The 25549-nt window shown below is 37.5% G+C and overlaps 1 protein-coding gene across 1 annotated transcript in view; it reads right to left on the reverse strand.

Moving 5' to 3' along the window:
• SAMD8 (sterile alpha motif domain containing 8) overlaps positions 4587-25549 on the reverse strand; it is a 51163-nt gene continuing 30200 nt past the window's right edge. The window contains exons 3-6 of the mRNA XM_018042529.1: positions 19686-19781; positions 15857-15974; positions 9375-9525; positions 4587-9194 (exon numbers count right to left, since the gene is read on the reverse strand). Of these exons, the coding sequence (XP_017898018.1) occupies positions 8890-9194; positions 9375-9525; positions 15857-15974; positions 19686-19781 (670 nt within the window). The 3' untranslated portion in view covers positions 4587-8889. The remainder of the gene's footprint in view (positions 9195-9374; positions 9526-15856; positions 15975-19685; positions 19782-25549) is intronic.

Raw genomic sequence — 25549 nt, forward strand, 5'->3', positions numbered from 1 at the left:
ATATAATGATCTCAATTAAAACATATTTTAAAAACCTTAACTCAGATGATCGGCTCTGGGGGAGTAAGGGCAGATAAGCTTGTTATGGACTGTCCTCCACAGTGAAGTCTACCAAAGTTAAATTTTTACTTTGTGTAGATCCATTTGTCTGTTTTATTTATTTTTCCCAGTGAAAAGTGTTATTTTGATGAGAGCTTTAAATTTTATAAATACACTATGAATTACTGAAATATGCATTTTGTTTATTCCTAAAATGTGTAATTAGAATGTACATATAACATCCCATTACTTACAGTAAAAATACCCAGTGCTCAGTTTTGAAAGATAGTGAAAAAAAATATAGAAGAAAACTGAAGAATATACTTGTTTTGCTCTGTATCAGAAAGTTGGCTGGAAACTCGTGTTGATCAAAACTGAGCATTAAAATAAGAGATTATTTCTTTCCATTTAATCTCTTAAATATGTGTAATGTGCTGCTATACTATAATAACAACTTCACCCCCTCCCTTGAAATGTTTTGTTTAAATCAGTGGGTTTGATGTATTCTGGATATTTATCTCCTTGTATTTCAGATACATGTAGTTGTGGATAGCATGAGGAATTAGATGTCTATACATTCTTAATCTGACTGAGTAAGCTTTACCAGTTAATGTCTGCCCATTTGGAAATGGGTCTGCTAATTCAGCTTCTAATTCCTTTGGTTCTGTGCACATTTTCAAATCCCTCTTTCTAAGGGAAATACCTGTTTGGGCAGCCAGCCCTTGCATTTTTTTATACTCTGAATTTTGCATGCTTGCCTTAGTATTTCCGGTTTTTTAAAAGGTGTAACATGTTGATTATCACTGAAATCATGGTTCTGTCACTACTTTTGTAAATTAACCTGAAATGTAACCTTCACGGTAACTGGGACGATATGCCTGTAAAAGTGTTTGTTCCCTTTTGCTTTTATCCTGTGTACCTCCTTAATCCCCTACCAACCCTTATCTTGTATGAGAATAAAGTGTAACTTTGTGGCTGAAGACTTGAATGAAAATAATGGGACCTTTTATTCTCTAAATAGAGACATATTATCTGCAGCCACAGATTAAATTTCAGACCTAAGAATAAAGATTGTTGGTACTTAATGATCAAATAGGTCCTCATCACACTTAAAAATCTTTTGCACAGCAAATGAAACCATAAACAAAATGAAAAGACAACCCACAGAATGGGAGAAAATATTTGCAAATCAAGTGACCAACAAGGATTTAATCTCCAAAATATATAAACAGCTCATGCAGCTTGATGGCAAAAACACAAACAACCCAATAGAGAAATAGGCAGAAGATATAAATAGACTTTTCTCCAAAGACATACAGATGGCCAAAAAACACATGCAAAGATGCTCAACATCACTAGTTATCAGAGAAATGCAAATCAAAGCTTCAATGAGGTACCACCTCACACTGGTCAGAATGGCTATCATTAAAAAGTCCACAAATAATAAATGCTGAAGAAGATGTGGACAAAAGGGAACCCTTCTACACTGTTGGTGGGAATGTAAATTGGTATAGCCACTGTGAAGAATAGTATGGAGGTTCCTTAAAAAAACAAAAATAGAACTACCATATAATCCTGCAAGATTGCCGGGAGAAATATCAATAACCTCAGATATGCAGATGACACCACCCTTATGGCAGAAAGTGAAGAGGAACTAAAAAGCCCCTTGATGAAAGTGAAAGTGGAGAGTGAAAAAGTTGGCTTAAAGCTCAACATTCAGTAAACGAAGATCATGGCATCCGGTCCCATCACTTCACGGGAAATAGATGGGGAAATAGTGGAAACAGTGTCAGACTTTATTTTTTGGGGCTCCAAAATCACTGCAGATGGTGACTGCAGCCATGAAATTAAAAGATGCTTACTCCTTGAAGAAAAGTTATGACCAACCTAGATAGCATATTCAAAAGCAGAGACATTACTTTGCCAACAAAGGTCCGTCTAGTCAAGGCTATGGTTTTTCCTGTGGTCATGTATGGATGTGAGAGTTGGACTGTGAAGAAAGCGTAACACCAATAAATTGATGCTTTTGAACTGTGGAGAAGACTCTTGAGAGTCCCTTGGACTGCAAGGAGATCCAACCAGTCCATTCTAAAGGAGATCAGTCCCAGTGTTCTTTGGAAGGACTGATGCTAAAGCTGAAACTCCAATACTTTGGCCACCTCATGTGAAGAGTTGACTCATTGGAAAAGACTCTGATGCTGGGAGGAAATGGGGGCAGGAGGAGGAGGAGACGACAGAGGATGAGATGGCTGGATGGCATCACCAACTCAATGCACATGAGTTTGGGTGAACTCTGGGAGTTGGTGATGGACAGGGAGGCCTGGTGTGCTGCGATTCATGGGGTTGCAAAGAGTCGGACACGACTGAGTGACTGAACTGAACTGATACTCCAACTAAAAAAAGAAATTAGGTACAAATATTCTCTTTAGATTGGGATACAAGGCTCTTACAATTGAAATATGAACAGGTAGGTCAAGGTGGTTTTGTATCTCTTGCTCTCTTGGGGAGCCCTGTGAACTGAGTACATAATAGCATTTAAATATCATGCTACTCCAGAAGAGGCCTTACAGCGATCATCTGCTCTTATTTCTAAGTTATAGCAGAGGGTGATCACTGAGCTCCTCTGAGGCATTCTCTTATGACAGCACCATCCTCAAGTTTCCAGAGTTGGCTCCCACACCACTTAATGCGGGGCAGTTCAGCATTTCAATAGGTTAGGTGCATCAGCATAAGACAGACCATTTTGGATACAAAGTATATCATATCCCACATTCACATTACACCAGCAGACAGCAGCCGGCAGCTCATTTGTTTGGTGTCTTGATCTTCCCTGACTGGGGACAAAGGCCTCCTACAAGCTGTGCCCAGTCCTGGTTCCTCGACCTAACTTGGGGTCCCTCTGGCTTTTCATCTCCAGTGATCTGTGTACTTTCCATTATCCTTCCTTTCTCTTTTAGACTTACACTTCTGCTCTTTACCAACTCCTGCTTCAAAGAATTACTCATACTTGTCCAAACAATTTAGACCCTGGCAACAGGCATTCCTAATGCCTGTTAATGCTTCCATTTAAAATAAAATCATATACCCTGTCAACAATTTCCAAACTTATTCTCAAATAAATCCAATTTTTTGCATCACAGTTAAAGCCCTCTAAACCTTTAATCACACCCTAGTGGATTCATCCTTCAAGGAGGGTTCAGTTCAAGATTCAGAAGTTTAGTGAATTTTTCTTGGATCCTCAGTCCCCAGTGAGCCCTTCCTCTTCCAAGCTACTATTAAATGAAGAGAGTAAACTCATCTGCCTCAGTGGTTTCCAAACATTTACTTCCCTTATTCTCAACCCTTTTTTCAAGGGAAAGCCAACTGGGAAAGCCATATATGTAAAACACGAACTCTGGATGAAAATGGTACAAGCTTCAACTCCCTCCCAGTACCCCAGATGTTTACCCAGGCAGTTTTAAAACTATTGCTCTATTCTGCCAATGCATGGTGTCAGTTCCATTTTTAGGTCATCTTAACCTAAGATTATTAACTCCCTAGAGTACAGGCCCTGTGTTACTGACCTAAATTCAAGTAATAGTTCAGTATGATATACCAGGTACTGAGTCATAAAGGCTATAATTCTTCCATAATCTGGCTCTTAACACAGCCTATGAGGCAGGCACTTCCCCTTGCATTTTACACATAAGGTTAAGTGAAGCTGGAAGAAAAGGCCCAATTTAATCTGCAGCAGAGCTTCAACCCATACCTAGGTCCTCAAAGTCTAAATCCACCACATCTTCCACTCTACCAAGCTGCCTCTCAGTCTGTTTTGGAAAACTCTTTTCCAGAGTCCCCAAGATACCAGCTGGTGCCAGCACCAGAGAGGCTACAATTAGTAGTGATCATGAAGACAAATACAATCATGAATTAATAAACTCACATGGTCCCGTGACAATACTTAGTATTCCCAGAGTTGGCTCCCATACCACTTAATGCCAGGCAGTTCAGCATTTCAATAGGTTAGGGGCATCGGCACAAGACAGACCATTTTGGATACAAAGTATATCATATCCTACATTCACATTACACTAGCAAACAGCAGTGGGAAGCTCATTTGGTGTTTCCATGGTTCTGAGTTGCTGAGCTACTGCTAACAACTATTTTCTCTTCTTTTCCTATTTATCATTATCTCCAAACCTGATCCAACAAGATGATGGTACCTTCCTATAAAATTTACAATTAAACCCCAAACCAACAAACACAAACTTTAATGTGCCCAGGAATAAGAAGCTGTTTGCTTCCCTTTCCTCCTTCTCAACTTAATCTACAATTATTCTTAAACCATCAGTAATATTACTTTTCTTTCCCTAGTTTGTGGAAAAGAAAGGAGAAAGGGCAAATGGCTTATCTAATAGACAACTAAGAAGTAGTACATGCCCAGGACTAGACAACAGTTAGTATTTAAAGTTGCAGGACCCAATCATTTGCAAAAATAAAAAATTCACTTTATAAAAAATAAAGCAGCTGCATTAATAATGCAAAGACATTTAAAGAAGAGACTACAATCCAATTTTCAAATGTTTTATTTTTAGTGTTTTTAAACATTTTAATACAACAAAGATATAAAATAATATATATTAGTTAAATCTGGATTTAATTTAGAATTGAGATATTTACTTATATACAATACTGTGCTTCAAGGTATGGCTACCACAGGAACTTTCACATCTTCAAGTAATACTAGTTTCTCTGCACATTGGGTAACATCTAGGTAGAATTCATAGAACAAAACATGCCCATTTTAGCCCAAGCTAATTTTGCTTCCCCCATTAAGTACCAGTCTCCACTTCTTTTGTTTCGTATCAGAAATACTTCAGTTGTCCTAACAAGTCATAGATTCTTTGAATAAGAAATTATTAAAATGGAACATTTTAAAGATGGTATTACTAACTGGTAACAATGCTTCACTAGTGCAGACAACCCAGTAGTTCAGATTGAAACAGAGCTGAAATAACAGCAAAATTAACATAGTATTCCCTCTCCTTCCATATTAGGTACAAAACTTCTTTATGCATAAACATGGAGTACACAGAGAAAAAGTCCTTGGCTAATATAAGGTAGAACCGTAGTCTAAAAAATTAACTTTGGGGGAAGCTGAATTATGGCTTATAGATTGGACAGATGTTTTAATTCAACTTAATGCAAAATAATAGGCCACATTTTAGTTACTTGAAATTGGTGGTCTTTGCTGGGGGTGAGGATTAAGCGAGAGGGGCATCAAAACCTAGTTCCATAGTAATTTCAGTCATTCAAAGCTACTAAAAGAGAAGGGAAAAACCTTCAACCTCCTTCCTTTCTCATTGGTCACTTGTAGCAACAGTCTGACTTCTGATGTTACTAACAATTTCCTCTATAGCAGTACAGGGTAATTCAGATTAAACATTTCACAAATGCAAACTGTAATGGCCAAGTAAAGATGGCATTAAAGTTGACATACTTTGTTGGCTCTGAAACTCTCTAAATGAAACCAATACTGTTTAAGAAAGCCATGGGACTATTCTATAAAAGAGTTACCTTATCTCAAATGCCTGTAAAGAACTGGCAAATGATTGTTACTATAATTAGTTTTAGCAAGGGATAATTTAAGTCTACAAGAAGACAATCAAAGAATTAAGTTTATTAAAGAGTTTAAAACAAGAATATGGTTAATGTTCTAAAACACTATGGAACAAGAATCCTTTAAAAGAAGTTTACTATGAAACTGACAATGAAATTGCTTTTTTACTGAATACAGTCAAAGCAGGTTAGTGTTATGACTATCACTTTGAATATATAAATAACACTTTCCAAACAGGTGTCCTCAAAACACAGGGTCTCATATTAGCTGTAAAAGGATTTGGCACCTCTGTCCTTATTGTTTTAAGTAAGAATTTTAAGCAGGTACAGGGAAGGGGAGAATGCCACTTGCAGTGCCAGAGTTACATTATCAGCAGGTCTCTAGCGTGGAGTTCTTCCTGTGACAGTCCACACTCCTTTAACTGACTGGCTCTGTGGCTGAGTTCACTACGTTCTGATTTAAAGTGACACTAATAAACAGACCTAGCATATGGAAGGTCTATTTTTACCCAAGCAATTTTGGCTACAGAGGACTATCGAGAAGATAGGCATGGTGAAAATTCTGCAGCATAGCCAAAAAAAGTTTCTCCCAAATTATGTGGTGATAGTAGCAAATTTGCCTTCTTCTAAACCTGATATTCTCTACAAACTTCAACTAACCTTCAGTAACATTGTCCTGCAAGGAATTTTACAAAAAGAAAAAAGGGTAATGCTGCCCTTAAGAAGAGAGAAATTGCATGGAAGACTTTCAGTATAACCTCCAGTTTGCATCCCTGAACAAAAAATTGCCTTGGTTCCCTCTATACTGAAGTCTCAGTGTTTAATGAGGTAAACCTCTCACATGTTTGAAACTGCATACAAGGTGAAAAATCTGTAGATCTGAGGCATGCAGCTTCTCTACCTAGCCACAGTCACAGTCAAAATGTAAATTCTACTTTCACTATGGTTTTAACAAAATTGTTACAAGAAAAAAGATACAAAGACAAAATCTGGAAATTTCTGGATAAAACAATAAGTAACAAAAATATAAGTTTTATATTAAAAAAAGAAATGGAAAAAAATGTTGTCTCAAAGTTTTCTAAGGAAGAGACCTGGAGATGATTAATGTATGTAAACACTGCCTTGTAATAGTTATAACAATAAATTATAAATCTAGCTTACCTTTTCCTCAAAACGGATACGGTAAAAGGAAGGTTGGGAAGTTATTTTATACTCCTCATTGCAGTCTGCTGTTAGGCACTCTCAGTATCAATAGCTCTGCTAAGTTAGTTGTAATTTTTTTTTTCCTATTTTGTTCTAGAATAAAATCCATATGAAGGAAAGAAGACTGCTGTTAGGAAATTTACCATTAAGTACTTATTCAACATTCTTGATTTAATGGTGCCATGGATTTTTTCCAAACATTTTCCCAAAAGCCAACATCAGTCCCTTCCTAGTTAAATTCAGGTTTCTTCTGTCATTTGGAAAAAGTGGATGTTACATATCTTTTGAATTCAAGGGTCAAACTACTCTTACTGCATAGGAAACATCCTTCAACCTTCATGATTATGCACTTTCCTTGGATGAAATGTTGACATTTTCATCCCCAGAATGTAACAGAATCAAGAATTTAAGGTATTATCAGATTCTAAAGTATGAGATTTAAAAGCATAATAAAACTAAATTATCTCATGACATTTTCTCAAGTGAAAAATAAAAAAACAATATTCAGAGAAGACCCAAACTGGGGTCACTCAGCACTAGCTGAAACTTGCTTGCATTATATTTGTTTCCTGCCCAATCCACTCAGGCTCCTCTGTAACTTACAGGGGGTGGGAATATGACTCAAAGTGCAAAAACAAAATATTTCACTATATAAACAGCATGTTTCTGCTAAGTGGCCTAATTTTAGACCTCAATATGCCAGCACCTTTTCTAACTCCTTGTTTTAAAGTTGAATGCAAAACTACACAATTAATATTCCAAGTGGCTAAGCTCATGAGTTGGGGTTCAACTTCTAATTCTAGAACCATCCTACTATCAGAACTACTATACAAAATCATTAAAAGTTAAAGTGACAAAGGTTATCACAGAGGTCAAATTACTTAAGGTACTAAATTTCTAGTGTTGTAAACAGCAACTAAGTTATATTACTCCTGACTGCCAAATTAAAGCTAAATAGAAAGAATGTATGTACACAACTGTATTTAAAAATAAAAAAGAACAAAACCTTTTCATATCCAAATGCGTCTGAGGCTGTCTGATGGTCAAGATGAGAAATTTCAAAAACCAACTAGTTATATTATGCCTGCAACCTGTTATAAATTTCAGAAAGAGAAAAATTTGCATGCAAACATCCCCATTTAAGGACATAAGAACTTTATCTAACATCTGATAAAAACTCTCATTTTGCTCATTAAATAACATCATTAAAAAGCATAAAATTGGCCTGTCATCTATCCAGCTAACAGTCACAGAACAGTTATTCCAGGTACTTTCATCACTAAATTTAAGCCAATTTTATTTTTATGGACGCAGACATTTTTTCCCTCATGAATACTTACTGATGATCATACTAAACCCTTAGAACAAAAACAGAACTGAATCTTTTGTTAATTTTGGTGAAAAAATGCCAGTGTTGTATTTGTACTTTGTCATCTTATATATGGCCTCTTTCATTCTCGTTTCAAGGATCCTGGTATATTCAGTATACTTTTCTTACAGACAGTTCAGAAGGCAAAAATTAATTTGTCAGTAAAATGGATCACTTCCCAGAGTTGCATTTTTTTAGAAAGACACAGAGATTAGTTAAAGAACAGGTACTGCTCATTGGGTAGGGGTTTTTCCTTTGAAGAAAATAAGGAGCTTAACAAATTATTAGTATTCTTCTCAATATTTCTTGCCTGCAGTCTTACTGGAATTTTTTTTTTAACACCTTTCAACCAGCAAACTGCTTACGCTGATTAGCTTAAGCTTAAGTTCAATAGGCAAATACTCAAAAGGTAAAGCTAAGAGCCTGACTTCAATCATAACATTAAGTCTGCCTAAAGAGAAGGGGCAGAAAACATCTACTTAAACTTTTGTTTGACAGACAGGTAAGGACTCTTGATTGTTCTTGTTTGCTTGCTATGGTCACAGCCTCGCTCAGGACAGAGAACTTTGTCAACACATAGGCAAAAAACCAAGACATTCAGGAACAAGCTAGGGCAGAAACCAAGGTTACTTTCAACAATGACTGCATTTTTAGTCATGAGCCCTTTATAAAGATAGTCTTCATCCAATTAGTCTTTTCATTATTGCTGGTTTTGAAAATGGCCAACAATATTCATTTGGGACTGTACCATTAACATTGCACTCAAAAAAAGAAAACATGGGAAACCAAATTCTTGCTCTCCTACTCTGCTGATATGCTCTGGTATTGGCTAGAGTATGGTAGTACAAAAAGAGTCTCGTTGTGATATAAAAGGCAATAAACACATCAATGGAATAATGTTCATGGGCAGCCAAAATGAAGAAGATTCCAAAGAGGTTGAGAACCCAGGATAAAGTGTGCAAGAAATTCCAGCTTCTTGGTGTATCTGAGAAAAGGACAGAAAGATCATTTTAAAATCATTTCTTCCAACATTTCTTCCAATGTTTCTCAGTCATACGTTTCCTAGATCTGTTTTTCCCATTCTTCATAGAATTTGACACCCTTCCCACAGCCCCCTGTACAGCTAGGCATTTGCTATGTAGAGAAGCACTAAAAAGATACTTACATTCAGTGACAAAGAAATTCAGCATAGTTAGGACGACTGTGTGGCCACTGAACATGTAATCTCCACAAGTGTGAACGCCAGTCAGGGTCATACCAAAGCCACTCCAAATGGCAAAGGCCCGGTGTAATTTCTCCCATACACTGCCATATACCTATAAAGAAAGCTAAGAATTAGTGTTTCAAATGCTTAGGGCAATAGAGGCTCTTACAAGTCCCACTGAAATTCAAAGACTGAATGACAGATCTAAGCAAAATCAACCAGACTCCCACTGTAATTAACTGCAGACGCCAATAATGGGTGGTCAAAGCATGGCTATACTCAGAAATATTCTGGTAATTTAATGAAATCAATAGCCTCCCAGGTGGCATAGTGGTGAAGAATCTGCCTGCCAATGCAGGAAATGCAAGAGACACAGGTTTGATTCTGGGGCTGGGAAGATCCCCTGAAGTAGGAAATGTAACCCATTCCTCCAGTATTCTTGCCAGTAGAATCCCATGGACAGAGGAGCCTGGAAGGCTATAGTCCATGGGGTCGCAGAGTCAGATATGACCAAGCAACTGAGCACACATACAGTGAAATCAATGCAATTCAAACTTCTCTACTAGGACTTCCTTTACTGTGAAAAAGTTGTTGTTGGTTAGTCGTGCAGTCGTGTCTGACTCTCTGTGACCCCATCAACTGCAGCACACCAGGCTTCCCTGTCCTACACTATCTCCCAGAGTTTGCTCAAGTTCATGTCCACTGAGTTAATGATGCTATCCAACCATCTCATCTTCCCTTCTCCTCCTGCCCTCAATCTTTTCCAGAATCAGGATCTTTTCCAATGAGTCAGCTCTTCGCATCAGGTGGCCAAAGTATTGGAGCTTCAGCTTTGATCAGTCCTTCCAATGAATATTCAGGACTGATTTCCTTGAGGATTCACTGGTTTGCTCTCCTTGAAGTCCAAGGGACTCTCAAGTCTTCTTCAGCACCACAGTTCAAAAGCATCAATTCTTCAGAGCTCAGCTTTCTTTATAGTCCAACTCTCACATCCATACATGACTACTAGAAAAACCATAGATTTGACTTTGGTTGGCAAAGTAACATATCTGCTTTTTAATATGCTGTCTAGGTTTGTCATAGCTTTTCTTTCAAGAAGCAAGTGTCTTTTAATTTCATGGCTGCAGCCACCATCTGCAGTGACGTTAGAGGCCAAGAAAATAAAGCCTGCCACTGTTTCACTGTCTCCCCATCTATTTGCCATTAAGTGATGGGATGGGATGCCATGATCTTAGTTTTCTGAATGTTGAGTTTTAAGCCAGCTTTTTCACTCTCCTCTTTCACATTCATCAAGAGGCTTGTTAGTTCCTCTTCACTTTCTGCTATTAGGGTGGTGTCATCTGCATTTCTGAGGTTACTGATATTTCTCCGGGCAATCTTGATTCCAGCTGTGCTTCATCCAGTCTGGCATTTCACATGATGTACTCTGCATAGAAGTTAAATAAGCAGGATGACAATATATAGCCTTGATGTACTTCTTTCCCGATTTGGAACCAGTCTGTTGTTCCATGTCCAGTTATAACTGTTGCTTCTTAATCTGCATACAGGTTTCTCAGGAAGCAAGTAAGGTGGTCTGGTATTCCCATCTCTTAAAGAATTTTCCAGTTTGTTATGATCCACACAGTAAAGGCTTTGGAGTAGTCAATAAAGCAGAAGTAGATGTTTTTCTGGAATTCTGTTGCTTTTTCTATGATCCAGTGGAAATTAAAAGCTTACAGCACAAAAGCATTGCCAAGTTTTATACCCTATAACACAGTAGTATTTGCTTGCCTGTTCTTGCCAATAAGAAACAGGCTATGACAGAGATAATGGCTACCATTCAATATCCTCTTTCCCTTCTTCAGTAGTAACAGTTCTAAAATCATTTAGAAGAGGTGACGAATTCAACTGTAACACTGTATTTCTCATCCCTCCTTGCAGCTAGGTGTGGCTAAGCGACTAAGTTCTGTACAGTAAGATGGAAAGTGGAAGTATAGAAGATTTCTGGGAAGGCTCTTATCAATGAAAGAGACAACAGCTTGGAGGAAGTTTTGTTTACCTTTCCTTCTTCCAGCCTACAACTCAGACATGACAGTTAAAGCTCTGGCAGTCACCATGGCTACAAAGTCGCCTTGAGGATGCAAGCCAAGTGTTAGGACAAGAGGGCAGAAAGGCAGAAGAATCATGGATTTTTGATAACTCCATAAAGTTATCAAACACCTGACCTAAAGTACTTACTTTCAGACTTCTCTTATGAGAGAGAATAAATCATTGCTTGTTTATTAAACTACAGCCACCATAAAGTTCCTGTTATTAGTAGCCAAATCTAATCCCAACCCCCACACATAAAACTTAAAAAAGTAATCCATTGTAAAGTAAAATAAAGTAAAAAAACAAAAAAAGTAATCCATTTTGAGGAAGAGTTTGAGCAATGGTCACTTTTTTAAAAAGGCATTTAACACATAATAACAATATAAAAAATTGCTGTAATTTTATTTGCATTTCTATGTGCAGCATGCTACTATATGCTTTTATGTTATTACATTTAATTTCCACAAAAATTGTATGAACTGATTTAACTGCGTAGATTAGGAAACTGGCTTCAGAGAGGTCACACGGCTAATAAGTAATAATGTGAACAGAGGGAGTCCAGTTCTAGAGCCCTATATCTTAAAGATTCCATGGCTAATGAACAAGAGGAACAATCTCATTAGAATCACCATTTCATTAGAAATCTCACCTGATTATACACTACCCAGTTTCCCCCTTCTGTCTCAGTTGATGGCAGGGGAGTGAGAGAAATTTATTATCAGAGAAAAGGAAAGGAGATACTAAAATATACATGGTTTGCTTATTTCCATGACCTCTAATGAGAACAGGGTTAGAGATGTTATGCAAGTGAGAGTAAAAAAATCAAGCAGTGAGGAACAGATTGCTAGGAAAATATCTCAGCCAAAGACAGGAAACAAGTGATGTCAGTTTAAAAAACAAAAGAAATTATTACACAACACTGTAAATCAACTATACTGCAATAAATTAAAGAAAAATACTATAGTACAAAAAAGAAAAGCAATTATTGCCCAATTACTTGTCTCCCTATCCTCTCCAATCGTAAAATGCCCCAAATATCTTTCCAGAAAAATAAAAACTGAAACACAATGGAATGAATTTAGACATTTTGATGAGAAATTTGCTTTAACTCTTTCTTTCCTTTCCGTCACAAAATTAAAAAAAAAAACAGGCATGTTCTTGGTTCTGTCTCCAAACCCACTACTTCTGGGAATGAGATTTCAAGCAATTATTTTATTACAATGTAAAAGCCCTATGGAGTTCATTGTAAGGGATTTGACTGATAGATAATATTATCTTAACTTTCTAATTTTAATGACTGCTGCAAATACAGGTCAATAAATAGGTTATATTATAATTCAAAGCAATTAATAGTATTTAGGGCAGATCTGAACAGGTATACCCACATTAAGCTAACTGATAATGAAAAACTGTCATTAGAGACAGAAAAAGGGCTGTCCATACTGTAGAGGGATGGTATCTAATTTATTTTTGTAACACATGTTGCAGCCCTATGCATATATATCCTTTCCTTTAGTGGCTGACCTGCAATTAAATTCCTCAGCTACAGGGAATTCTCCTTTCACTGTAACAAGCTTACGTATTTTTTCTTTTAAATCTCTTCTAATTGATTTGGGGGAAACTGTTCTATCTCTCCTTCACACTATGCACAGAAATTCAGCAGATTTTCTAGCTAAAGAATATCACTTGCTATCCAGTTGTATAAGAATTAAGTCATTAGCCACTGTAGTCCCTGACCTTCAACATACCCTGAAAGGACATCAAGAACAGAGACCAGGAATGAGGTACTCTGTGTTCTGCGAAAACAGACAGAATAGGCCTTCAGGACTGGAGAAGGCAATGGCACCCCACTCCAGCATTCTTGCCTGGAGAATCCCAGGGACGGGGGAGCCTGGTGGGCTGCTGTCTCTGAGGTCGCACAGAGTCGGACATGGCTGAAGTGACTCAGCAGCAGCAGCAGGCCTTCAGGACAGTTTTCCCCCCGCCTGCCCAGGAGAAAATTTTATGAACCTAATTTCTTGCACCCATACTTAGAAAAGCACTAAAATCACTGATTGAGACATCTGTTCCTCACGCCTAGCAGCAACTTTCTACCAAGATGTGTGGCTCGATCACTTTCTCCAAGATCGCATATATGCTAACTGCTTCCCTTACTTCTTTAGCATAGTCCCTAAGAGGCTGGTCTCAAACTCAGAGCTCTCACACTGTGCATTTTTATTTCAGTCAAGAGATTAAAAGATTGAAATTCAAAATATAAGACCATAAAAGTCCCAGACATCATCTTTCATTAATCAGAATGACAGTGACTCCAAAAATTGATAAAACGTAGTACTGGCAGTGTGACGGGAAAAGTGACATGCACAGTGTGGTGACAGCAGTGAAAAAGTAGTCTTTCCTAGTGAAAATGGCAGCAATATGTATCACAATTGTTATGTCCTTTAATTTCATAACTCCACTTCCAGGAACTTAAGACTATTAAATAAGTGAAAAAGCATGTTTATCATAGCATTATTTATAAAGAGTAAGATTTGAAAATAACTTAAATGCATGCCACTTGGACAGTGGTAAATTGTACAACGGAATACTCTGCAGCTATTAAAAAGATGAGGTATAGTTATATGTATTTTTTCAGAAAAAAGTAAACAACACATTGTTAACTAAAACATAAGCTGAAGTACAACGTCTGTGATATAATCCTATCTTTTGTTTAAAAAGCACCTATCTATACAAACTTGTGTGAATGTGCAAGCATGGTTAAAAATAGTCTGTGTGGCTATATAAACTTTTAACAGTATTATTTATGGGGTGGGGTGAAAGAAGAGGGAATTTTTAATTTACATATTTTTATAAAATTTGAAAATTTACAATAAGTTTATGTAACTTGGTAACTAGAAGTACTTTCCCTTTTGGGGGAGAAAAAAAAAAGAAGAAACAAAAGCATCTTTTACCTTAAAAAAATAAAAGATTTCCTTTACAGTAAATCCTAAATGTCATTACCCCTTCCTCCTTTCTTACTGGTCAGTCTCCTTATACCTCAAGAAAGTTTATATACCCTTCAGCTCAGGGCTATATTTTTAGTTCTTGATCTCCTCTGGCTGCTTAATCTTCCCTCCTCGACATTTCAGCTATTTATATTGCAGCAGAAGAACTGACACTTAATTTGTTTCACACTTTACAAACAACATTAAAATAACAAGAAACATGTTAGTATATTATTAAAATATTTGGGAACACCTAACTAAAGCATGGAGGCTTAGAAAAGAGGCTAACAAATCCTTTTGTCCAAATTTAATGAGTCATAACAGCCAATTTTGTATACAAAGCACAAATGATCCTCACGATTTAAAAAAATTTTTTTAAATAATTCATTACTTTCGTTTTTTTTGTTCCCATCTGTATGTTATCCTCTCTCAGTTTAGCCAGAAGAGAAGGTTATATCTACAGTATACCAAAACAACCTATAAAGTATAAAACAAAAACAAAATCAGCCATTATTTAAATACATCTCCGAAAGAGTCGGAGAAGGCAATGGCACCCTACTCCAGTACTCTTGCCTGGAAAATCCCATGGACAGAGGAGCGTGGTAGGCTGCAGTCCATGGGGTCGCAGAGTCGGACGTGACGGAGCAATTTCACTTTCACTTTTCACTTTCATGCATTGGAGAAGGAAATGGCAACCCACTCCAGTGTTCTTGCCTGGAGAATCCCAGGGACGGCGGAGCCTGGTGGGCTTTCATCTATGGGGTCGCAGAGAGTCGGACACGACTGAAGCGATTTAGCAGCAGCAGCAGCCGAAAGAGTAAAGTTTAGAGTAGTGGGTACTATATTTTAAATGGAATATGGTTGAACTTCATTGCTTTTTTTTTTTTTTTAATACTTTATTTTATTTGGCTGCGCCAGGTCTTAGCTGTGGCACGGTGGGATCTAGTTCCCTGACCAGGAATCAAATCCATGCCGCCTGCAGTGGAAGCAGTCTTAAACACTGCACCACCAAGGGAAGCCCCTGCAAACTTTTTTAAAGAGGAGTGATGAAGACTGTGAAAGGTCCGGAGTCATATAATATGAGTAACTAAAGACGCTGAGGATGGTGGGGAAGGAAAAATGATAATTGAAAGCTACTTTTTTTCTGTAGCTCTACAGCACTGAAGTAGTTAGGATCGATGGATGGACGTAACAGGGAGGCAGATTCTGGCTTATGGCTTAAAACTTTTACCAAATTATTTCTACACGTTTATTACTGATACCAAAAATGCTAAAAAGCACATTTAATTAATAATATTAAAAGCAAAATCTAAGCCTTAGTTCATACATACATCTAAGCCATCAACACACTAAGAGTAAGAGGGAAGAATGGTGAAGAAGACAGCAGGCTACCTTTCCAGTACACTGAAGGTGCTGTCCTGGCACGGAGAGGGAGGTCACAAACATGGTAAAGCAGCGAAGCAAGAAGACAGTGCCCATCAGACTACAAAGCCTTCGCAGAAGTATGGACCTGTGAACAGAGTGACCAAAAAGGAAGAAAGGTCAGAAGAAAACAAACCAAAATATCCCCAGGCAACTAATGTTTACTTTGAGGGAGAACAAGCAGGAAAACCATTAGATTCTTTGAAGACAGAAATCTTAAGAGACCATGTAACAGAAGTGTCCAACAGGACCATCCACAATGATAGAAAGGGACTATCTATGCACTGTCCAATAGACCATCTATATGTGGCTCTTGAGTATCTGAAATGTACCAGCGAGGAACTTAATTTTACTTCATTTTCACTAAATTAAATTTGAACAGCCACATGTGGCTAGCACCTGCCATGTTGGACAGTGCAGACCTAAGAGCATCATTTTACTGTAAGAAAATATGACTAAGAGAAAGCAAAAGTTACACAAGAAAGAAGATAGTCCCTCGCCTGACACTTAGCTTAGTGTTAGTTTTATTACTCTTATATTGTCATAACTTATTTACTTAATGAGAAGTTAAATATGTGATTCTAGGGAATTTTTTTGCTCATCAATGACACTGTAAATTGGTTAATAACTAATTATATAATAAACTCTCTAATTTCTCTTAAATTTAAGCTATAAAATACTGTTTTTTTAATACTAAGTTTTACATTAAGCACATCTCTAACAAAAACTTGAAACTGCATGAAATCACTTGTACTGTTAATTTTTTAAAATGTTTTAAGCGAAAACAGATTAGAAGATTCTTAAGTAGAGAGACTTGGCTTATACATTTTTAAAATGCTCCTCCCACCCACCCTCAAAAAAAGTACTGAACACAAGGTTAGGTGAGTTTCAAACTGCAATGTGTGTACACCTGGGATGGAGATCAGAAATCTGGATTTAATTTTTTTCACTTCAAATATACTTCTGCTTTATTGTCTTTCTCCTCTCCTCAAGGAACTCTAATTATTCATAAGTTACACCTTTTTCAGGCTATCCCCTCAGTATTCTCCAAAATTTAATCTATTTTCTATCTTTAAAAATATTTTTTCTTCAAATTATCTTCTGATTCATTAATCCCCTCTTCTGCTGGATTCAACCAGATGTCATACTCATTACTGAATTCTCAATTTCATGGATTTTAAAAAGTGTGTTTGCTTCTAGAGTGTCCATTTTATTCTTTTAAAATTATATTGAACACAGTCAGCAGGGGCTTTCCTGGTGGCTTCCCTGCTGGCTCAGACAGCACAGAATCTGCCTGCACTGCAGGAGACTGTTTGATCCCTGGGTTGGGAAGATCCCCTGGAGAAGCGAATGGCAACTTCCTCCAGTATTCTTGCCTGGGAAATCCCACGGACAGAGGAACTTGGCAGGCTACAGTCCATGGGGTCGCAAAGAGTTGGAGACTACTTATACTAGTCAGCAGAATTACTTTAAAATCTGTGGCTGGTACCTCGATTTTCTGGATCCACTGTGGGTCTATTCCATTATTTATTGTTTCTCTTAAATTTTAATCATATTCTCTTACATACTTGTGTGCTTTTTTTTATTACTTATTTACTTGAGTGCCAGATATTGTATATAAAAATTTTTAGAATTAAATTTATTGATAGGTCTATACTGTCTTCCCAAAGAGAGATTTGATATCTCTTTTGGCAAGTAGTTAAGGGATTTAACAATCTGGGGTCACTTTAACACAATTTTAGAAACTGAAATTATTTCAAACTAGGTTTCCGTCTCTGCAGGATCTGCTTCATTTCTGGTTCACTACTGAAGCTGTGGTACTATAAAAAAGAAGAAAAGAAGATAAGAAAGAGAAGAACTAACACTGAATGGAGAGGGTCCCAACTCAAAGCAGGAGGATTCTACCATTTCTTACTTTTCTTAACAGGCCCTGCTCTCCAACATTTTGAGAAACCACAGTAGCCTAAACTGAATACACTATCATCCAGAGAAGAATTAAGTTTGTTGAGACTCAAGTTAACACTACTGACTTGAGAACAATCTAGCCCATTCCAAGATCCACAGCTTAATCTGCGAGTTTTCCTATCAGCCACTCAACTTTGTTACACACCTAAGGCTTTGTCTCCTTCTCTCAGCTTTGGCAATACAACCAGTGTAACCCTGCTTTTTTCAAAGATGCGTATTCATTCCTCTGATTTTTCATGATAGGTTATTTTTTCTTTGTTTTCTTCTTCCCGTGTATGTGTGTTTGGGGATCTTTGGGATTTTCCTGTCTTCCTACAAGCTCAGTGATGCAATAAAAATTTCTTAACACAAGATTTATGGAGAATTTTCTTATCATATGGTGGAAAGTCCAGAGCAAAGGTTTCTGCCTTCTTTCTTCCAAGTTATCATTTTGTGAGGTTTTTGAAGAAGATAACAAGGAACCTGGATTTTAACGAGAGCCCAGGTGATTCTAATGAAAGTGGCACAAAGACCATACTTTGAGAAACACTTGGTTTGACTAAGTAAACATCAAAACTGGAATTTAGTTGCTGCACTTTGCCAAACCTACCAAGGTTTCCTATATAAACTCAACTCTTGTTTTTAGAGTGGATCCATTCAGATCTATAGGGTCTTGTGAGGCAAAGTTAAATTAGAAAGCAGCAGTGATACATGTGTTTTTAAACCACCTCTGGTTTTAAGCAATCCAGTTATAAATATTCCTGCAGAGTAAAAGAGAATGAAGTGCAATATGTCCTAAAAGTGTGACAAGAATAGCAATCATCAACCTTTCTTGTCACCTTCAAAGCACTGAAATAACTGCTGCTTAGGAGCAAAAGCCCATCACTGTGGTTTACTTTAAGCACCTCCTGGTGAGGAGAAAGAATAAAAAAAAACAACAACAAGCAAATGTCCCTATTCTTCTTCAGTGTCCACAGACAACAGATAGTAGATCCACAAACTTCGTCAGTTCTTTAGTTTTTTCTTTACTATGCCTTAATCCTTGTTGCTTGTATGTTTTGTATCACAGCACTGTGGTATGTATCTGTTAATCCCATACTCTTAATTTATTCCCACCCCTCCTGTGTCATACACATACTTCCCCTTTGGTAACCATAAGTTTGTCTTCTATGTCTGTGAGTCTGTTTTTCTGTTGTAAATAAACTGAACTATACTGCTTTTTAGATTTCACACTATGTCTTTATTTTTTAAATAATTTCCCCTCTTTAATTATATAGGAAAGGAGCCTTCTCTAACGCTTCTCTCCTTTCTTTTTTAATGAAAACATTCTTCCCTTTATATTTCTTGTGAAAGTACAAAAGCAGCACCTTTCCTATTCTGCAATCTGCTGTATTATCTGTAGTAAACCACACTTGCTAGATGCGCATGATGTGCAAAGTGACCTCTGTTTTAATGGGCCTCCTTCAAGCAGAGAATAGTTTCTTTCACCCAAACATCTGACAGAAGACTGTTCCCTGGAGGGGTCCCAAGCCTTCTATAGACAGTGATATTTCCAATTTGCTTACAGAGAAAGGTGAGGCTAGACTTAGACTGTTGGTAGTTAGCACATGGTTATATATCACCATCTTTCCCTGCAAAATATATTTGGAATATTACTAAATATATAGGTACTACCTCAGGTTGACTCTTTTGCCGATCAAACCCAAAATATTTTTCTGTACCAATAACTGTAATGTTATAACAACTAGAGAAGGAAATTAATAAGGAAACAGCAAAGGAAGAAACAAGGTTTGATGACCTTTACGTAAGATAGTCAAAACAGTTTCAGTCTTGTAATTTTAAATAAGAGAGGTACCTGTGCTTGTGAAGAAGAAGAACCAGGAGCCAAATATAGCACAGAATCATGCCACATACTTCTGTCATGGCAAAGGCCCATGGAATTCTGGGAACGCTGGAAAGGAAGAAAGTTACATGTTTGGACTGACATGAAGTACATGTATGCAAATGGTGCCACCCTTTTCAATAAGATACTCTTCTAATAATGACCTTAAAAGTACTTTGTTTAACTGTTACCTCTTTTAGAAGATGGTATCTGGAGAACCTGAGAAAAAGAACTATTTCATAAAATAGTTTCATGAAACTATCTGAACCTCTCTGTTGTCTGTGATTCCCAGTTATGGTTCTCTGCAGAGAAGTAACAACTCTTGTCTCCTTCCCCATAACATGGCAGACCCAGATACAGGACTGCTCCCAAAAGAGAAGTGGGGAAAAGGCTCACGTCTTAAATGATATGCATTTCAGAATCCACAGTCAGGACTTGAACTCAACTACTCTTTTTTTTGGTTGTTTGTTTAGTGTATTTTGTTTTCAAAGTAAATAGAGTTTTTGTTTTGTTTTACTCCTTTTTGTGTCTCTCTCTGCCCTCCTTTGTTTTATATTTCTGTTTCTTCTGTCTTTTCCATTGATCTCTCTTTCCTTACTAAATCCACAGCGCCTATGATTACCCACCAGTAAAAGACGTGTCACTTTTCTCAATTAAAAAGAAAGAAGGGGGTGGGGAGAACGAGAGGAAGAAAAAGAAGAACAAGGAAGAAAAATAAAGGAGGAGGAATGAGAAGTGTGGTGGAGGAAGAAGACGGAAATGAATTAGTCCAAATAGGTCATCACTGAATGGTAAGATTATTGATAGTTTTATTTTTACTGTTTGTTAATTTACACTAAAATTTTCTATACTATGGCACATTAATTTTATAACTGAGGAACTAAAGGTATTTTTAAAAAGAAAACATGAAATCTGAAAGATATTAACAGTCTACTCAAACCTTATTCAGAGTACCTGAAGAGAGACGATCATCTTCATTCAGGGACTCATCTTTTACCTATTACCTCAGAAAAAAAATTCCTCTTGTGTATTTTTAATCTGTTGTTGCCTTATTTATCTGGCATTATGGGAAAAAGGGTTATTTCACATAATACACATTTTCAGGTAAAAGATTCCTTTAAATGACTTCTAAAAACTTACAACTTTTAAAACAATTTTCAAAAAGGTATATATGTATATGGGCTTCCTTGGTGGCTCAGATAGTAAAGAATCCTCCTGAAATGCAGGAGACCTGGGCTCGATCCCGGGGCAGGGAAGCTCCCCTGGAGGAGGGCACGGCAACCCACTCCAGTATTCTTGGCTGGAGAATCCCCATGGACAGAGTAGCCTGGTGGGCTACAGTCCATGGAGTCCTAAAGAGTCAGACACAACCGAGCAACAAAGCACACAGTTTTTATGGTAAAAGAAAGTTTTCTGCCTCATCCTCAGCCTAAACGCAATTCTTGCTCCCGAAAGGCAATCACTTTCATTCTTGTGTTGTATTTGACATTGTATCTTCTAGCGACACACACAAAAGCACATACAAAACACACACACACATTCTCTCTCTTTCTCTTCCATGCTCTCAATATCATTTCATAATTTTGTTTCAAATAACTTTTGGCTTTTACTTAATGTAAAATTTTAAGTGTAGTTCATAGTTAAGATAATGGAAGACAATCTCTTGTACAACTTCTTACAATTCTCTGGAGCTAGTAACTTTTTGTTCTGTTTCTTGGGTGCCTATCACCAATTCACTTCCAGACTATTCTATCAATATCAAGAAATTGAGAACTGAGAGAAATCTATCCAAGAGCTCCTTCTTTAGAAAGCCTGCATTTTCTACTCCTTCTGCATGGCGTTTCTTACAGTAAAACTTAACCCTCATCTTGGGAATTCTTCTTTTCTATATTGGATCTACTATTTCCTGAATCTCATGTCCTCCTCTTTCTCAATTTACTTCTTAGTTTTGATGTAGTGTATCCTTGAATTATTTTCTCAGATGAGGGACTAGAAGATGAACTTGTTCTTAATGTCAAATTTACTGAGGTTTAATTTACAAAAATTCACCATTTTTAGCTATAGAGTTCCATGAGTTTTGACAAACATTCAGTCATGCAATCACCACTACAATAAAGATACAGAACACCTTCCTCACTCTAAAACTTCTCTTGTGTCCCTTCACTGTCGTCAATGTCCTTTACTTTCAGCTGTGGGGCAATCACTGATCTGACTTCTGATGCCTACAGGTTTGCCTTTTCTAGAATGGCATATAAAGGCAATCACACAATGTTTGTCCAAACACCTTTTGTATCTGGCTATTTTCTCATAATATATTTCAGATTCATCCATGTAACTGTGTATACAATTCTTTGTCCACAATTTCCTTATCCATTCACAAGCTATGGGTATTCTGGGCTATTTCCAGGTTTGGGTGATTATGAACAGGTCTTTGCATGGACATATGTTTTCTTTTTTCTTGGGCAAATACCTAGGAATGACATCATTGAGTTCTATGTTAAGAATATGTTTAACTTCTTAAGAAAATATCAAGAGCTTCCCTGGTGGCTCAATGGTAGAGAATCTGCCTGCCAATGCAGGAGACAGGGGTTCAATCCCTGATCTGGGAAGATCCCACCTGCTGTGGAGCTACTAAATTCATGCGCCACAACTACTGAGCCTGTGCTCTGGAGTGGGGGACCCACAACTATTGAGCCCATGTGTCACAACCTATTAATACTGAAGTCAGTGCACCCTCCAGTATCTACAGTCCTTTTCTCTTCTGCAGGTTTTCCAAGGAGAGGAATTTGTTTCCTTGCTTGGAGGATTGGGGCTGGTATGACTGGGCATGGGAAGTTAGTCTGGCTACGAAGTCTTGTGATTAGTCCATAGATTTATAGTTAATCACCTTGAAAATACAATGAAAACATGCACCTTTGTTCTCATCTGAGAATGGTGTCCCCGAGTCCAGAGACCCTCACATCAACTATGTTTGAGAACAAACTACCTGTCTTCAGTTGCAGTAGAACAGGTCTTAAGTAGATTTTTAACCAGTTCTCCCATATTTAGCTCCTATCTATACCCTGTCTTGAGAGATGCTTGATGCCTCTCGTTTTGAAAGTTTTTCTGGAACACCACAGTATGAATAAACTCACCTCTTAGGCACTGCTAGTCCTCAATCTCACGACAGGCACTTAGCTTTCTACTTTACAAATTTTCATTATTATCACTGCTTCTGCCTTCATTGGATTATTGGGAACCCCATCTCCATTTTTTCCTGTTTGTTTTTTAGTGAAGCATTGTAAGGAAATTGTCAAATGTGTTTTCAACATCTCAAATTTATTTTGATGCAATACTTTCTAAAGTGCAATATATATGTTATTCCTTTTTTTTCTGGATAGAATTTAATTTTCTTTCATAATTCAGAGTCATTACTATGAACACAGATTATTACACTGGACAAGGTAATGACCTCAGGGACTACTGAGAAATGAAAGGCAGTTAAGCCCCAGATTAATGTGGTTTTTCCATTAATTATGTGTGCTTTTTACAGTGCTTCTGTTTCCTCTCTTGTTATTATGGTTATTAGCTCTCTCTCCTCACATGTAAGTGGGCCTGCCTCTAAAAGCATCTCTGTTCCCTAATTTTTTGTTTATGATGTGCTGAAGCTCTTGGAATTGTGTCAAGTAAGCTTGACACAACAAAGATCACTGTGAAAGTGATTAGGAATGTTCCCAAGGGAAAATCATAGCGTAGTGGGGAAATGAGATCAGGAAGCCAAGGGTGAAACATCAGCAAACCTCCGTGGTAAACTCAGGCAAGGGCAACTGGCTCAAGTCTGTGGGGAATCTGGGAGACAGTGCAGGTCCAACCTAAAAGCTGTCCTAACTTGGGCAAAGAGAAATGAAATACATATACCCCATCTCACACCATCGGTTAAGAGCTGCTGCTTCAGGGATGTAAAGTGCCAAGCATGTCTGGTTCTCTTTTTAAGCAGGCAAAGTGTATTCCAGCAACCCAAGAACAGTCCTCTAACAAAGACACACAACTGATGGATGCTGGGAGTATAAATGTGCAAGAAAATGGAAAAGCAATCCAAGAGGATATAGAAGGAATGCTGACGGCTCCTGCTACCATTCTCCTGTTAATGAAGTTTAGCTATTTAAGAGCACGAGGCTTTGTAGCTGATGGCACTGTAGCATGTTAGGCAAAATTTGGTTTCAAATCCCCACTGCAAACTGAAAACATATGCCTATACACAACTTTGTATATGAATGTTCACAGCAGAAGTATCAATAGTAGCCAAAAAGTGAACACAACTCAAACATTCATCAATTAATGAATGGATAAGCTAAATGCAGTATATATCCATACAATGAAATAATATTCTGTAATAAAAAGGAATGGTGTACAGATGCATACTACTCATATGGATGAATCTTAGAAATAGTACGCTAAATTAAAGAAGCCAGACATAAAGTAAGGCCACATGTTGTATATGGCCATTATATGAAATGTCCAGAACAGACAAATCCATAGAAAGTAGATTCTGCTTGCCAGAAGCTAGAGGGAGGAGGGAAATGGGGTGTGACTGATATGACTTTATTTAGGGTGTTGAAAATGTTCTGGAAGTAGTGGTGATGGCCGCACAACTTAATAAATATACTAAAACCCACTCGATTGTACACTTTAAAATAAAATCCTCATGATCATTTCCCCTCTTTTTTCTCATTAGGCCTTGTTATAGCCATCTACAGAACCTTAGCATCCATTCTCTGATTGGAGACTTTAGTTTCTGGTTCAATATCACTCTCTCCAAAGCTTCTTTTGCTGTGATATTTGTTCTTCTCACTCCTCTTTTTACTTTTCCTCCAACTTCTTTTACTCTACTTCAGTGACCTACACCCACTGTTATAAATTGGATCTTGTCATCACCGAGATTATTCTTCACAGCTGAAGGTCAAGAATCCTATACTAATCAACATTTCTTGTTTTACCATCTTACTCCTCCTAGTTCTCCAACTTTAATAATTCTGAGACCCCAAATCCATAGATCTTAATAACACTTCCTCTGTCCTTCACCTACTTCATATCCTCCCCTCCCTCCTATCCACCTAAGTTTAGAGTCATTATACTCACTCTCTTTCTTCTTCCTTTATTGTACTACCTAGAAAAGTTTTGACCCAGCTGAAATCCAACTATCTACCTGTTCTATACCTGTATCTGTGCAGCTGAGTGGTGAAAAAACACGAAGTCAACCTCTTAACTTCAAGCAGGCCCTTAGTACTGCTGCTACCTCACACAAGTCTATTCATTCACAGACGGCCATTTCACACTTGTCCTTTCTCTGCAAACCTCTGACCTTCTCTCTCTTCTAAATCTGTTTTCAGAGAAGATAAAGACAATCAGCAGAGTACTTCCTCTACCAACACAACTGGCAATCTTATATCTGTTTCCATATTTTCTATCCTCCCCTGTTGTGAATGAATAGATCATGTCACTAAGACCCGCCTTGCCCACCTACAAGATCCAACCCCCTGTTATCTACTTAAGGGCATTACTCCATCAATTATACGCTCTCATATCCTTTCCCTTAAATTGGGTCATTCCCATCATCATTACAACAGCCACGCCATACAATGTAGTCCATCCAGAATAAATCCCTGGTGCCTCCTCTCTAAGCAGCAGCTCCATTTCTCTGCTGCCCTTACAGAAAAACTTTTAAGGGCCTGTAAGACTTGATTGTTTCCAGTTTCTCTCCTCCCATTTTCATCCTCTCTCTCACATCATTTCTTTGTCCTTCCCCCTTCTTTAACTTTGAAAAATTCTGATAACAACAACAACAAAGAAAACCTTTA

The sequence above is a fragment of the Capra hircus genome, chromosome 28, assembly GCF_001704415.2.
Source record: "Capra hircus breed San Clemente chromosome 28, ASM170441v1, whole genome shotgun sequence".
Taxonomy (NCBI): domain Eukaryota; kingdom Metazoa; phylum Chordata; class Mammalia; order Artiodactyla; family Bovidae; genus Capra; species Capra hircus.